Consider the following 15,065-nt stretch of genomic DNA (forward strand, 5'->3'; position numbering starts at 1 on the left):
TGAAGCAATCTTCACTGCCTGCATTTCTATTTGTCTTAAAGGTCACCAGTTTAGAATGTGGAGGTAGAGGAGAAGGGGCGAAGGGGTAGAGGTGCTCATCATGGCATAAGCACCAGACCTTGATGAACGATCGAGGAACTGTGTGAGCGTGAACACATGGCTGTGTGTGTGTGTGTGTGCTATTGTATATAAAGATGTATTCATCAGCAAGCCTGTGTGTGTGTGGGGATTACACGTATTTGCATGCATTGTATCTTCGCTCTCTCTGCTGCCTGTGCGTAAACATTGAGTGTGGGGGTGCATGATTTCTCCTTGGCACTGCCTTTCAGCTGCAGCGTGCATGGCGCCCGCGACACTGAGCCCCCTGGACTCTATGATCTCTTGGTGAAGTCAAAAACGCATATCCACTTCTGCCACTCCATCCACTCTCCGTGATGACCCCCATCAATTTCCATAATCATCCTTTTTACTCTCCTTTATTATCGGCCTTCCATCTTTGCCTGTCTCTCCAGCGCTGTATTCTCATCTCCCTCTTATCTCCTCCTCGTCTCTCCAGAAGATAGCCTCGATGCACAGCTCGCGCTAAGCTGGCTCAAACTTCAGTCCAATTCTTCTGCATGAATATTTAATTTGCATTTTTTAAAATTGTGATCTTATGTGTGACAGGGGTAGCTGTAAACACTGCTGAAAGTAAAGATGGGAAATTGGGCCAATTTGTGAAGTTCTCAAACAAGCAAATTGGCCATTCTTAAATCAAATGTATTAAAAGTGGACATAATTAACGACTTTTATGTCGTTAAGGGAAGAGCATGTATTCCCTTTAAAACAAAGATACTCTGATAAGAATGTATTGATTAATTAAGTATGCAGCATCTGTTTAAACATTCCCATTAATTACACACAGTGATGGGTACTGAAATCAGCGGCAACACATAAACACAATAAATTCATAATTTGAATATATGATTTTGGAGGTCAGTGATTAAATTACATACTGCTTGTGAGGAAACATGTTCCTCTCATTGCACAAAGCCCCAAGGGCAACCTCAGTGTGAGATGACATGCTGTGCAGTTGGATAGGTTCACAAAAAGGAGCATTATACTGTTTGCAGCAAATGTTAGAAGAAATGAGAAAAAGATGTTTTGTCCACTCTGACTTTAGAACAAAGTTGTTTCCACCTATGATATTACACAGGAGAGGGCTGTTGGACTGTTGTTTGTCTCCCTTTGGGGCAGAATCATATCTCAGATAAATCAATAACACTTCCTGCCTCTGTCTCATTGTTATATGAAACAGCGCAAGCACAAAAATGAATGTATACTATCAATCAAAAACTTGAGCATTTATTTGAAATGTAAAAAAAAAAAAAAAAAAAAAGAGGGTGTCTTATCCAATATATAGGCTTTCAAGGCTTCGGGGGAAGTTGTGAAAGTACATCCTGAGTTTAAGAGAATGATGAATGCTGTGTTCTTGTCTTTGCTGGGGGACATAATAATGATGAGACACATCAATCTCTATTACCACCCCACCACCCGGTCCAGAACATCCAAGGGCAACAGAAATATTGCATTCACAGAGAACATTTATCTTCACACACCTGCCTATAGCTTTAAACTGCAAGGAAAGAAATTCCCTTCTAGATCTTTGGACTACATGCACATTATCTTTTCTTTGTTAATCTCTATGAAAAGTGACTAATTCAACTCTATAAATCCAACTTTAAGCCGAGTAATAAGGGTTGTATTTATAGCGGGCAACAGAATGACTCAATCTTCATATATAACAGGGGATAATCCTCATTTCAATCAGTGGCAACCATAATTCAATATGTTTCCATTGGTGGACTCATCCGTCTGTCTAGTCGATGTTGCGCTCTGATTGGCCTACAGAAGTAAACCCTCGCCCTCTCGTACCTGTCGATCTGTGAGAGGCCGCGAGAGCTTTCTGACGCCCCGCCCATCGCATCGCTCCCGCCCCTTTCCACCGGCGTTCGATCGTATGGCGAATTGACTGTTGCAGGCTCGGAATGTGGCGCATGAGTATACGTTTCGGGATGTAACGGCGGTCTCACGGAGTGCCGATACCGAATTCAAATATATATATATATATATAAATATATATATATATATATATTTATTTATATAAACAAGGGGGACGCAGAAGATAGACAACCGAAGAAGAGCGTGCATAAACTAAGGGAGTTTACGACGGCACGGCGCGGAGGGAGACACGGGAGCGCGGCAGGAGGGACGAACTAGAGAATCCAGCCCGACACCGCACGCAGAAATGGCGGAGCACCACGCAGCCAGCGACGGCAAGCACAAAGCGTCCACCAACGCCGGGGGATCGGTGCACGGGAACAGCCGACCTGGCGCCGCGGGTGGCGGAGGGGGCAAAGTAGGCCTGTCTGGCGGACTGACACAGCCGGCGGGGTGGCAGTCTTTACTCTCCTTTAGCATTCTCTTCCTGGCCTGCCTGGCCGGGTTCAGCTCCAGACTTTTCGCGGTGATCCGGTTCGAGAGCATCATCCACGAGTTTGATCCATGGTAAGCTAAGTTGGCTAACATTTGTCAGGTCCGGTTGATTTCCCCGGTAACAGTTAGTTGTTGTGACAATGAAAGAAAAATAAATGTTGCCTGAATAACTCCAGTGGGTCATTTAAACATAAGGTACATCATTTTAACTATTGTTTTACTCTTTAAAAGTCAGCACTGACTGTTTTACGTTAGCTCTCCACATATTGGATGTTTTTATTTCCCATAATCCCTAACGACAGTTGTATTCCCCGGTGAAGTCGTCGGGACAAACACCACACACACTATGAGGTCAGTGGCCTGGCTGAAGGACCGGGACATGTAACCGTGGTGAACCTGTAGCCGCTCCGCTTTGACCAATCAATGAGGTTAAATAACAGAAACGCTGCAGCAGCGCGAGGAAGCTTCAGCTGCAGGTCCAACTTTGTTTGGGTCGTGGGGAAACGTGCGGAAGAACATGCACGGTGTCTTTGTTTTAATTGAATTGCTTATATGGGGGATCATCGCTCTGGAGGTGATCGATATGATTGATTGAGGCAGTTTTTTTTTTTTTACTGCTGGAACTGACTTAACTTGCCGAGTGGGTGAAAGATGTGCATGCTGGAAATTCAGGTTTATCATCTTAACAGCAGACCGTTCACAACCCGGAAATCCACTGATCCGGTGTGGTGTGTCTGTCATCACAATGCGGGATTTGTCCTCCTCGTAACAGTGTCACATGGGCTCACAAGTGTTGCAAAGCATCCCCCCCCTTTCTCTGTGGCATCCAACCGGGCAGCACGACCGATGCATTCATTTATTAATGTTCAAGGACAGGTGCTCCATCTTGTTCAGGGTGACACTTGCCTCTTCAATTATGTTGATAACTTGATTGCATTTTATAGCTGAGGCTCAGGGGCTACGAGAGGGTCCCCGTGCGTGGTTCAGAGGATCTCGATCCTGCTTTGGGCTGGAATGGTCACCAAGGACTGACCTCAGCACTGTTAATGAGTCGTCCCGAGTGTCACACACTCATTAGAACTTGAATTGTTTCTTTACAGGCTTAATATATATCCGATGATCACACAGTTGGTATATCACCCATGGTATTTTTTGCTGCGCTTGACAGTGAAACGGGGAGCCGTTTTGCTTCAGTATGAGGCTGTAAAGGGCCACACAGTTAGAACTGCACCGTTTTTTGCCAACATGTCACAGAAAAGAAAGCAAAGTCGCTCTTTGATATTCAAGAGTTTATAAGCCCTTGCAGATATGAGTAGTCTTCTGTTGTCCCCCCCCAAGTCTGGGACTTTTTGGATGAAACCTTGTGTTGCAGGTTTAAATGTGCCAAACAGGGATTTCAGCCACAAAGTAATGCTTTTTTAAAAAAACTTCTAAGGGTGGTTCACTTAACTATTAAAAGCAGATAGTCTGCAAATAGTCATTATTTTAATCGGAAAGACCTTTATCCAAACAGAGATTTACACCAGATGCATATCTGTAGTCAACTATTAATGAATCTTGCAACAGTCACCCCCCCTCTAGTCATCTTTTGACCCCAATGCATAATCCTGATCAGCTTGCTGAGAAGTTAGAACCATTGCCCTACATTCATTAACAACCAATTCTTCAGTGTGCATGGCATCAGTAACCCTAGAGTTGTTGTATACATTAACACACAAACCTGACCCCTGTTAGTACCGTTTTTGCCAAGAATACTAAATGGGACATTGCTCAAAGATTTATTCTGGTATCTCCTGTTGGCTCTCTGTAGCGAGTTTGGCCTGGGTCTCTCTAAAAAGCTGTTAAAAAAATGTTTTTCTGATTATGTTGCATCCTGTATTATAATTTCCTCTCGTTCTTTTGACAGTGAGAAAAGAAACCATGTATTTTACATCTGCACGCACACAGGGTGCTGATTGGAAGTGGCCGTCACTCCCAGACACACATGATTACTGCTGTTGTCGTCTGGATGCTGTTATTGATTTTTCCTCTGCGCACAGCTCCGAAATTATCTGCAGCTAACCATTACGTTAAGTAAACTGGCAATTTGAAGAATGAAGATTGGATTTACAAGCACCAAAATGTCAAGCTTATTCTAAGCAAACACAATTTTGTAGGCGAGTCCCCAATATGACTTGCCTGTTATCTGGCCATGCTCATTTTTGGTGTCCTAATATTTGTTCAAGACGGGCTTGAGTTGACATTCAAGTGAGATTTTGTTTGTCTTCTCTATTCATGAAAGCAATTAATTTCTGAGGTTGTGTCCGGATTTAAAAAAGCACTTAACTTTATTTTTCCAAGCCCAATTTAATGCTCATCTTCTTAGGGCAACAGGCCAGTGGATGGTTTCTATGAATATTTTCGTGACTGCAGACAAAACTTTATTATGTGGAGGTGTTACTCCTATCCTGCTGGTACAAATCTTTCCCCCCCTTTTTTTTGCCAAACTGTTACTGGTGCTCCTGAGAAGAGAAACTTAAGTTCCTCCCTTACTTGACTTTTATACAAATTCTCTGTCCAGTTTATTAAGTAAGCAGAAGGAAACTTTAACAAGGCAGAAAGCTGTATGACGGTGTGGAGGGGAGTTTTCCTTTGAAAGAGTCAATTTTTTCCCTCCATAGTTATGTCAGCCAACGGAGTCCGTTCTGACAGTAGAGTTGGGGGAGTAGAAGCAAATCCGTCAAGCGAATAATGAGCTGGGTTCTTGTGTGTAGCAGCACCAGACATATACTTTCATATTTCACACACTTGCATTTTTACTCTCTGTTCGACCGTTTGACGTAAGAACAGCTGCTGCTTCCATGACTGGACGTTTGTTCGAGCTCTTGTTGGATGCACACAGTGTCATACAGGATGTAAGCTTTCAGTGGCGCAGTCAACTGAAGAGGTGTGTTTGGACATCTGATGCTAAAAAGATGCGTTAATTAGTTGTTTTGACAATATCTTGTTTTAAAGTCATACATCGTGTAGAAATAGCCAACATTTGCAGGTCACAGGTAGTAGGAAGTTTTACTTGTTTTTTTTGTGCATCGCCTGATTGGGATTTGAATACTTTGTTTTTTCAACTGTTGCTCACAGAAATAAGTAACTTTAACAGTGTTTTTCCACAGGATTTTGTGAGACTATAGTCGGTAGCCCTCAGTGCCTCTGATGGGAGTCCAGGGCCAGGTTCCCCTGAGAAGAAAATGTTTTTAAATACATTTTAAAGTTAAGTGCATCAATCTTGGGCACTTTGAGCACAAAGTCAAGAGGCTAGATTTATGAAGAACATTGTGCTCTTGTATACAATTTTGTGCTCTTGTTTTAGCAGTGATGGAATATAATGACCTGTACATAACTTGAGTTTTTCTATTTTATGTAGATTTAAACAACTTGACAATATGGGTCACTAGTTAGACTGCTTTGGAGGTTAAGGTTTCTTATTAAAAACATCAATCAACTGATAAAATATGATGTATCATTTAGTAGTACATCGGCCATCGTAGCTCCACCTTCACCAGCTGCAACATTAAAGGGCAAAAAAACTGTAATGGGACAAAATAGCCAAGCACCGATTGATTTTCCAGTACAGCTTTTCCCAAAATATAAAATCTGTATAACTTCACTGCATGAAAGTGATTTTTAATCTCTTTTATGTTGAGTAACACGAGGCCAAGGGTTGTCTGTCACACTAACAACTGAGTAAGTGACTCGTGGTGCAAAATGAATAGAACTGACAGCGGAAACACAGTAACAAAGAAACTGTATGTTATGTGGATTGGACAAGTCATCACTGATCCGACTAGAATTGTTGCTTACACACTCATCTCTAATTTTTATGTAAGAAATGTAACAATTGGAGCGTTAAGTTACTTGCAAGTCCCAATATTTTCAACTTTTAATATGTTAAATAAATGTTTTTTGCGACATTGTCATGGGTGCTAGTTGTTAGTTGCTAGAGTGCTTAAATGCTTACACTGCAAAATGATTTATGCATTAACCTACCAAAATCAGAAATCTGGGTTTTGTTGCAAGATTAGAAATAGGCTATAAATCTGAAGTTGTTTGGGTAAGTTGAAAAGGTTATGTTCCGTTTTAAGGTATGAGACAGTTGGGATTGTAGTATTTGTGCCATCTGCTCCTGTAGCATTTGTGTGCCATCTGTGTGCACGCTCGCTTACAGCAGCATTACCAGGTTAATAGAAGATTCAGCCCAAGAGCCATTGGAAAACTGCCTAATGACTTTCTAAAATAATCACAACACATTGCTTTTTTCCTGCTCTTTCTTTGCGCTAATCCTGCTGTTTGTCTGCATGCTCGCGTTCACCCCGCCTGTCCTTTTGCACCCTGCAATATTTGGGTGCAGCAGAGAATTGCAACAGCCTCATGTCATTGATTCTGTTGATCATCTGCAGGTGAAACCTGCAAAACTGGCAGCTCTAACACCACCGCAGATGGAACATGATACAGTTTTTTGGATGCAGGGCATTCTTCATGTAGGACACAGCAAACATCCAGTGATATTCAGCAGCTTTTGATTTTTAATCCCAAAACCAGAGTAGTTTTATTTGACATCTTAAATGTCAGTCGCTTCACAGATTGTGTGTGTGTGTGTGTGTGTGTGTGTGTGTGTGTGTGTGTGTGTGTGTGTGTGTGTGTGTGTGTGCTGTCTCCTCTCTCCCCTCCTCTTTTTCACACACACAAAGCGTGACGTCCATCTCAAAGTTAGATTAGGCCATACAAGAAGCGGCTGCTGGCAAATCAACACTTTAGCTGGGGCTGTAGTGTGGGAAAAGGGAGAATAAGTCGTGATTGATCTTCCTACCAGACACTTGGCCGGAGCTGTGATCGCTGCCTGAATCCCCCCCGACTGACTGTCCAACAGCTTATGAAATATTCATCGTTCAGACGGTGTCCAGTTACCTGCAGCAGAAACGGGTTTTATTGAGCGCCCATCCTCTGTTATTACAGGCCGGCATCCTAGACTGACATTATTCTTTGTTTAATAGATCGGAGTTACCACGGCAACTTCTTAGCCGTTTCACAGCAGTGCCAGAGGTGATGACTATTTTGGCTGCGGCTCTCTTGTCTCCACTCCAGCCTTCCAGGCCAGGCGTCCTTGCAGCACGCAAGCCGTATCACAACACTCCCACTCCCACGAGGAAAACTAACACACTCAGTTTTTTTATTTTTTATCCTCTTTTGCAGAACTTGTTTTATTATCTGCTTTCTCCTCAGTCAGGTGACTTGATGTCAACCCACTGATGATTAAGTGCTATTTCCCAGGCCGGGGCCTCCCAGCGGACTTGTGTCTGGCATAGCAAGGGAGAATGGGAATGTAAGGTGTGTGTGTGTGCGTGCGTGTGTTTGTGAAACGGAGAGCAACAGATCTCTTCCAGGGCACCTGAGGCGTGTGTGTAGATGAGCTGAGATGGGAAGAAGCATCAGGCGTGGGGACAACACCAGCTAGCCTGATGGAGGGCATTAAACAACACAATATCACACCAGATTAAGTAGTTTGTTTTTATTTGTACAACTAGGTTAACATTAACTTTGATTATCCGCTGATTTCTAACAATACTTAAGGTGTGCTAATTCACTACAGCTTAGTTGAATCTCTTCCTCTTGTCGTCATATCCTTTATTCTGAGGTTATCGTCTTGACTGTGAATGATGTGCAACGGTTTGTGCATTTGGCTTTTTTTGCAAGCTATTCCAGGATGCTGTTTGGGGACAATAATAAAGAGCAATATACTGTATAAAGGTTATAAATTGCCCAGTCGATTCATTTCCCGCTGAATTGAGGTAGCTGACGCCCTAGTTTCTATCCCGCACTTTTGCCTGTCAGCCAATTTGGTTGGGGTGATTCCGAAAGTGCCGGCACGATTGCCACCTAACAAGGGGTGCTTGTCAGCAGCCCTGAGGCCACGCGAGTCACAGATGCCTTGATGGAGGATAATGGCACTGAGAGCTAGCCCAATTTGTTAGCTTGATGAATTGCCTCTGCTGCACATGCAGAACGATATTTGTGTTTGTGTGCTCACCTGCATATAATAAGCTTCACGGGGTGTTCGGAGCCAGTGTAAGTGTTTGTTTGATTTTACATTTAATTACATTGGGGGGTGGTAGGGCGTGGTTCGGCTTAACCCGCTGTTTGCATAGGCCACGGTACAATGTGGCCACGGCTATTATTCACTTCAAAATTACCTTGGGTCAGTCCTCTGCCCCACCTCTTCTCAACCACAGGAGTTTTGCTTGTGCTGGCAGCCGTTTGCTAATGAGATTTTAAGAGCATTGTCCTCTGACGGCGTCGAGCATTGTGTTCCAGCTCTGCGCCCTTTATTGGAGGCTAAAGTGTGCGATCGTGTACTCCTATAACTTTGAGGCATGGCAGCAGTGCAGCACAAGCAACTGATTACAGCCAAGCCCGGTGCTTGGATCTCTATATTTAGGATGTAGATGGCAGCAGTTTGCTATACTGTACGTTCCCTAACCAGCATGACTCCACAGTTTTTAATTACATTTCTTTGGTTTGAAGGTCAGTTTGCACTTACTCATTGAAACATTTAAAGTGTGAGTGTTTTCCTCACGTATTCAAGTGAAACGCCGTCAATGTTTGCAAAGGGCTGAACCGCTGCTTCAAAGTGTGCTTTAGAAAGTATGCATGAAAGCATAGCTATGTCATATCTCAGGCTGTAGTGTTGCACTGTTTTCCTATTATGAAGACCTAATATCTTTTAACATAAATGTCCAAATAGCAGTGTCTAAATGAATACAAAATAAGAAATCTATGATATGTAATTACTTTCTAATCAAACTAATTTATAGCTCTTCAAATCTGCTTTTGTTTTTTTATGTTTGTACAATATGTTTCTCTTGTGTAGCCTATGTAGCAGAACTAAATTCATCCCCTGTGTTCTCATGTACAGGAAACACAGACACAATCACACGTCAGTGTGTGTCACGCAGAAGCGGAGACGCGCGGCCGACAAAGCTTTTGTCAAGCTGTTTGTTCTGTACTGTCACGGGCGCTTTGATGTGATTGTTGTTCCATGACCAACCAGTCTGCAGAACCCATCGGACTGGGGGAAAAAACAGAAGGAGCGACGTGTCCGCTTAGTAAATGCAGCGCTGAGGACGCCACTCCTTTTTGAATGCCTGCACGAGTGTGCTCTCTCGAGTGTTTCCCTATGGCGAGTTGCTCTGTATGAGTAGTCAAATATGTGTGACAGGTCAGCAGTTGGTCTTTATGCTTTGAGTTTCTCTCCAGCACCACCATCAACAGACATCCCTTCACTTTTCCATCTCGGGGGAATAAGTAATATTGGTTGAGCTTACACGGTGTAGTCTTAGACTTTAGGAAATGGGCTGCAAAGTCCCACTTTGCATGTGTTTCTTAAAGGATTAGAATCCATATGAAGGATTAAATAATGAAAGACCGACAGGTGTAGAGGATGCATGTTATATTTGCATGAGAACAACCCTCAATTTCTGCTTGTTATGACGCCCACGGTTACTGAAGATCACCTCTGGTCAGACATTTCTTGAATATTGCCTCAGCCTCGCTGTATTTGCCTCTTCTCCTTCCCGACGTCTTTGAAGTGGTCCTGGATGTCCCCTGGATGGTGCGGGGTGGAAGCGGGGCAGAGGGAACAGAGAGGATCTGTGCTTATCATGTCCCTTTACTGACAGGAGTCAGCATGCAGCTCTGTGGGCGAGCGCACCTGCATACAGAGAGGAGAAGAAAGGAGGAGCGAGAGACACAGTGGTGGGTCGGTAGGAGGCGGAGAGGGAGAGCAGAAATGAATGCCTGCCAGGCATCCAATCTGAGGGAGGTTTTGGTGGCTGGAGCCAGAGAGATTTCATTGTTCCAAAAAGTGCCTCATCAGTTTGTTTGTGTGTGTGTGTGTGTGTGCGCACATGTTCATGTGTAATGTTTGTGCTTTGTTATTTTAATGCAGGGAGGATAGGGTTGATTTTCCATTTTGTCTGCCTCAGGTTAAATTGAATGTTGTCTGTAGCTGATAGTCTACTTACAGCAGAGGCCATTTAATACGATCAGCTGCTGAAAGCATCTCTAAAGCATTACTGAATAGTTAAAATAGCTCAACTCAGCTTATTCTTGAGTAATTTTTTCTCCTTTCTGTATAAACCCTCCACCACTTTGCAGAAACTCCCAAGGAATTCACTGTTATACATCAGCAGCAGACCGGGTAGATAGCTGAGCGCTGGCTTAATCAAATGAATCCCAAAGCACAGGCTATTGTGAAAGCCAGGTAGTTGTAGCCACACACTGCTGCTTTGTGTAACAATTTAGGCGTTTGCGTTGTCGGTGAGCTGGTTATCCACTATATGAAGTTGCCACCGCATGAGTCACGCTGAGATTTGCCTGCTTAATTCTGTGTGTCGATATGCCAATTGGCCGGTTCCCTGGTTAGATGATTGGCCAGCAATCAATTTGGCACCTCCTGAATGCCTTGTGTTCTGTTGTCATTTATAAACTGTTGTCTTCATTGGGAGTCTTTTCTTCCCTTTCCTTGTTCAAGGTAAGATATCTGTAAGACTCTTTGATGTTTTTGTATTTTACGCTTATGAGCCAGGTATTTGGTTTTCAAATTGTTGTTTGAAATTATTGCACAGTCCGTTTCGGGCTTTTATCACTGGAAATAAACTAAACCCATAACTAAAGCTAATCTCAGACATAATGTAATTGCACTACCTAGAAAGTGTTCCCTGGCCTCTGCCTCTTTTCCCACTGCTCTGTTTTTTTTCCAGATACCACAGTAGAACTTCCACAAAACTGTATTTAATCCTGTTAGAATTATTTAAAGTCATACAGCTAATGGAACTGCCGTCCCTTCAGTTTTATGTTTACTTCTGGTCCCCTTGGTTTGTTCCCAGAACCCAAGTGACACAGACTGATGTCTAATTTCGTCTGACCAACAGTCTTATAGTAAACTGAATATCTTTCGCATTTTGGAGGCTTCAAATGGTAAGTTTTTGTCATTTTGGCTTAAGAATTTCTCAAAATTGCAGTCTCCTACACAGTCAAAAGTTATCTGCAACAAGAGGGAAGAGTTAAAAACTCTGTACAGTAAACTCTGTCCTTTTATGGAAGAGACAGATATGCCTTTTGTAAAATAAAGTGAAGAGAAAAATGGAATGAAGTTGCTGCAGTGGTATCGGGTGCAGCTGAATCTGAGTTGTTTCATGAGCACAGTATGAGTCCATCCCTTTTTATCAAAACCAATCCTTTGCCGACTGTTTTTGTTTTGAAAATGATCCCAGGTATAGCTTTACTCTGCCCATTGTAGATCCGCCAAACGGCGTCTCTCCCTTTTTGTCTCTTGTTTTTCTGGTGCAGATGTGGCCATTGTTCAGCTGTTGTGTTTGTGTTCATTCTCATCGGTCCATTGAGAGGGGATGACTTTATTGTCACAGCCTTGCTACAGGCGAGCCCACCTGGTGTTACATTACGGAGCATTATAGTTTGGGGCCGTGGCTTTGTTTTAGGGTTGTCAGAATAGACCGACTTCCAGGCCAGGACACAACTGCCCAGTGCTGCTTTTGTTGCAGGGCACACACTAATGGACGAGTGGTTGAAGAGCAGGTGAAAGAGGCCCCAGGGCAGAGGGAAAGAAATGACAGATGGACGAATTGAGTGGTGTCAAGCTGAACAGGATGACAGCTGGAATAGGTTGTCAATCTGTGACTGGCTGAGAAATACGAGCCTGTCAGGCGGCTGTCATATCACCGGGGTTATCAAGTAGAGCAGCTGGCAGCTAGTTTGGTTGAGCAGATATGAATCAAGGTGGAGCAGAGTCTAGGTTGGACCCACTTGGAGGACAAATGAAACTAAGGGCGCGTTCACACCAGCAATGTTTAGTCCCGTTGAACCAAACTCTGGAGCGTTAACCACCTTTGGTGAGGTTCGTTTGGACTGGTGTACACCTCGGACTCAAACTCTGGTCTGGACCAAAACAACCAATCTCTGCTCCGCCTAGAAGGGGTGGTCTCAGACCGCTGTCAAGTGAACTCTGGAGCATTTCATTTTTGGCGTGAACCAATCACAGGAAGCGTACCGTTTTTTCCACAATTTCTGCACTGTTTCAGTTTTACCCTTTTGTGGACACAAACTAGACCAGATTAACATTTTTAACAATGTGTCATCCTTGCATTGGTTCACTTCAGGAACTGGACCTTTTTAAGTGTGAACCCGCCTCTAAGAGCACAGTGGACTACAGTGATGTAGACTTTCTTATCCACTGTATTTGATGACCAAAGTCACTTTTAGGACATGTAGTGTTTTATAAGCTAGAACCAATTAAAATTGTTTAATGATTTATAAATAATAAATACATAAAAAACTTTTTTTTTTTAGATATTGGCACTCTGTTGCAGATGATTCACAGAAATGAATCATCTGCAACAAATCAAGAAAGTTAAAGCCCTTAAAATCTGTTATAACATTTAATATTCAATGTGAGCGGTTTTAACCCCTGCGAGGATACACCTATACGGGTGTTTGTTTAAGCTGCTGTAGTTGTAGAAGTTCGGCCAGTACTTTCAGAATAAACATTTTTTTTCCGGACATAGTTTCATTGTGAACAACAATGTCATAGCCAATAATGTGGACCAAAACGTTTTGGTCACATTTTGACATTGGATTTGCTTATATATTTATTCATGCGGAAAGACCACACATAAATCCCCGGGATACTGGCCTTGCTTTTATTTCAGCTCTGTCCCTCAGGTCAGTGTCATCACTTTAACACCTGCCGTCCACCATCATCTCCATGCCAGTCGGAGTGACAGAAGGCACAATGTAATGTGAGTGCTGGCCGAGAACAGGTTTTCCCTCATGGAAACTGTGGGCATTGTTGGCATGCAGCTAACCTGCTGCTATAAAAAAAGTCTTAAGGAGTGCTTCGAGAATAGCATGACTCAGGCAACCCACAGCGGGCATCAGTGCACCTGCAGGCTGTTAGATAAACAGTTTGCTTCAGCCTTAAGACATCTCCATTTAAGAAAAAGCAACTCTTTCGATTTCATGTGAAATAGTATGGGCTTATCACCGATTGCTTTTTTAACCCTATTTGAAAGATAAATAGTGTAACAATTCCTTTAAAAATAGGTGCATGAAATAAAAAAAAAAGAGAATAGGGGCCGCTTTTTAAATAAAAATATAGAGCCAAACAAGATCCTTAAAAAAAAAATGTATTCTCTTATATTATTAACCACACCTGCGTTATAGTTAAAGCTTTTTAAAATAGCTTGTACAATCTCGTCCAACCGCGCCTGAAGGAAAAATTATTTGCAGCTGTTGCAAACTGACTTATTCTAAAGTGGGATGAAAAGCCTGCCATCGTAGAGAAGGGTGAGGCGAGACAATCCTTACCCATGTGCCTTTACCCTATCACTTTTACTTTTTGATCCATTCTAAGGGGTTACTGCTGCTAAAACAACTGTATTGGTACAACATGGTGGACAGTGTTTTGTAAAATCTTCGTCCTAAAATGCTTTTCTTTTGACGTATGCATTCTTGCAAGCGTTTACAACCCCTTTAACACTGAGGCACCAATCCATGTCAGTATTGTTGCACCATGAGACCCTGCTTTACATGTCCAGTATTCTGGTACGTGTGGGGGGGGAAAAACCTACAACATATAAAGCTGTATTTTGCATAGTTACGGCATAAAATCTTCCTTAGCAACAAGATGATAAAATGTTTTCTCATTCCTCTTGCAGTCTCATCTTGCAGCATTTCAGTCTGCAGACACAACTCTGCCTCCTCACTTTGCCTTTCATGGTGCCTCCTCCTGCTCTAGCCAGGTTTTCAGAACAGATTTGCTGAAATTAATAAATAAAATGATTTTCTTTTTTTTGTCCCCCTAGCCAACTCCTCAATTTATTGTGTCCTTGAGACATGTAGCACCACAGGAGTAGAAGAGCCTTTCTTTCCAAATGCTAATCGTTGCCCCGAGTGCAACACTCCCTCTCAGCAGCCGTGGTCCTTCTACATTTCCCGACCACGGGGATGGACTGACCCACTTGATTTGGATGCTTCCTTTTGTGCCTTCCACCGATATCCTGGAAACTAGCTGTCAACCGTAGAAGCTCTCGGTTTCATTGTTCAGTTATTTCAAGCTGTTTTTGCTTGTTGGGGGAAGATGCAACGGCAATCATCCTTCGACTCTGTTGTTATTGAGTCACAGTAGCAGTTTGGCAGGCTAACTCAACACTCTTCTTCTTCTCTGAGTCAGCCACCATATGGATGCCATGGTGATGCCAACATAATCCTAATATTTTCTCTGGTTTTGTCAGGAGAAAACAAGGTGAAGGTGCAGCAACTTGGCAGGTTGTGTCTACTTAATAATTAAAATGTTTGGTGTCAGCATGCACGGATGCATTCATACGTTTATTGCCATGCAAGGTCATGCATTTTGAGCTGAACATAGATGGTCTGCAGTGACGTGGGCAAACGCCCAAATTTTGGTACGCCATGCTTCTATGCGGATGTGGAAAGTATAGTTTGGACTTTACTTTGCAGTTCATTCTGCTTAAAATTGACCC

The 15,065-nt window shown here is 42.9% G+C and overlaps 1 protein-coding gene across 1 annotated transcript in view; it reads left to right on the top strand.

Annotated features, from left to right (window-relative positions):
* Positions 1-2,019: 2,019 nt before the first annotated feature.
* The window catches only part of LOC129097297 (dolichyl-diphosphooligosaccharide--protein glycosyltransferase subunit STT3B), a 77,605-nt gene continuing 64,559 nt past the window's right edge, over positions 2,020-15,065 (top strand). Inside the window, exon 1 of the mRNA XM_054606108.1 lies at positions 2,020-2,547. Coding sequence (XP_054462083.1) covers positions 2,288-2,547 — 260 coding nt within the window. The 5' untranslated portion in view covers positions 2,020-2,287. The remainder of the gene's footprint in view (positions 2,548-15,065) is intronic.

Source organism: Anoplopoma fimbria, chromosome 10, assembly GCF_027596085.1.
Source record: "Anoplopoma fimbria isolate UVic2021 breed Golden Eagle Sablefish chromosome 10, Afim_UVic_2022, whole genome shotgun sequence".
NCBI classification, from domain to species: domain Eukaryota; kingdom Metazoa; phylum Chordata; class Actinopteri; order Perciformes; family Anoplopomatidae; genus Anoplopoma; species Anoplopoma fimbria.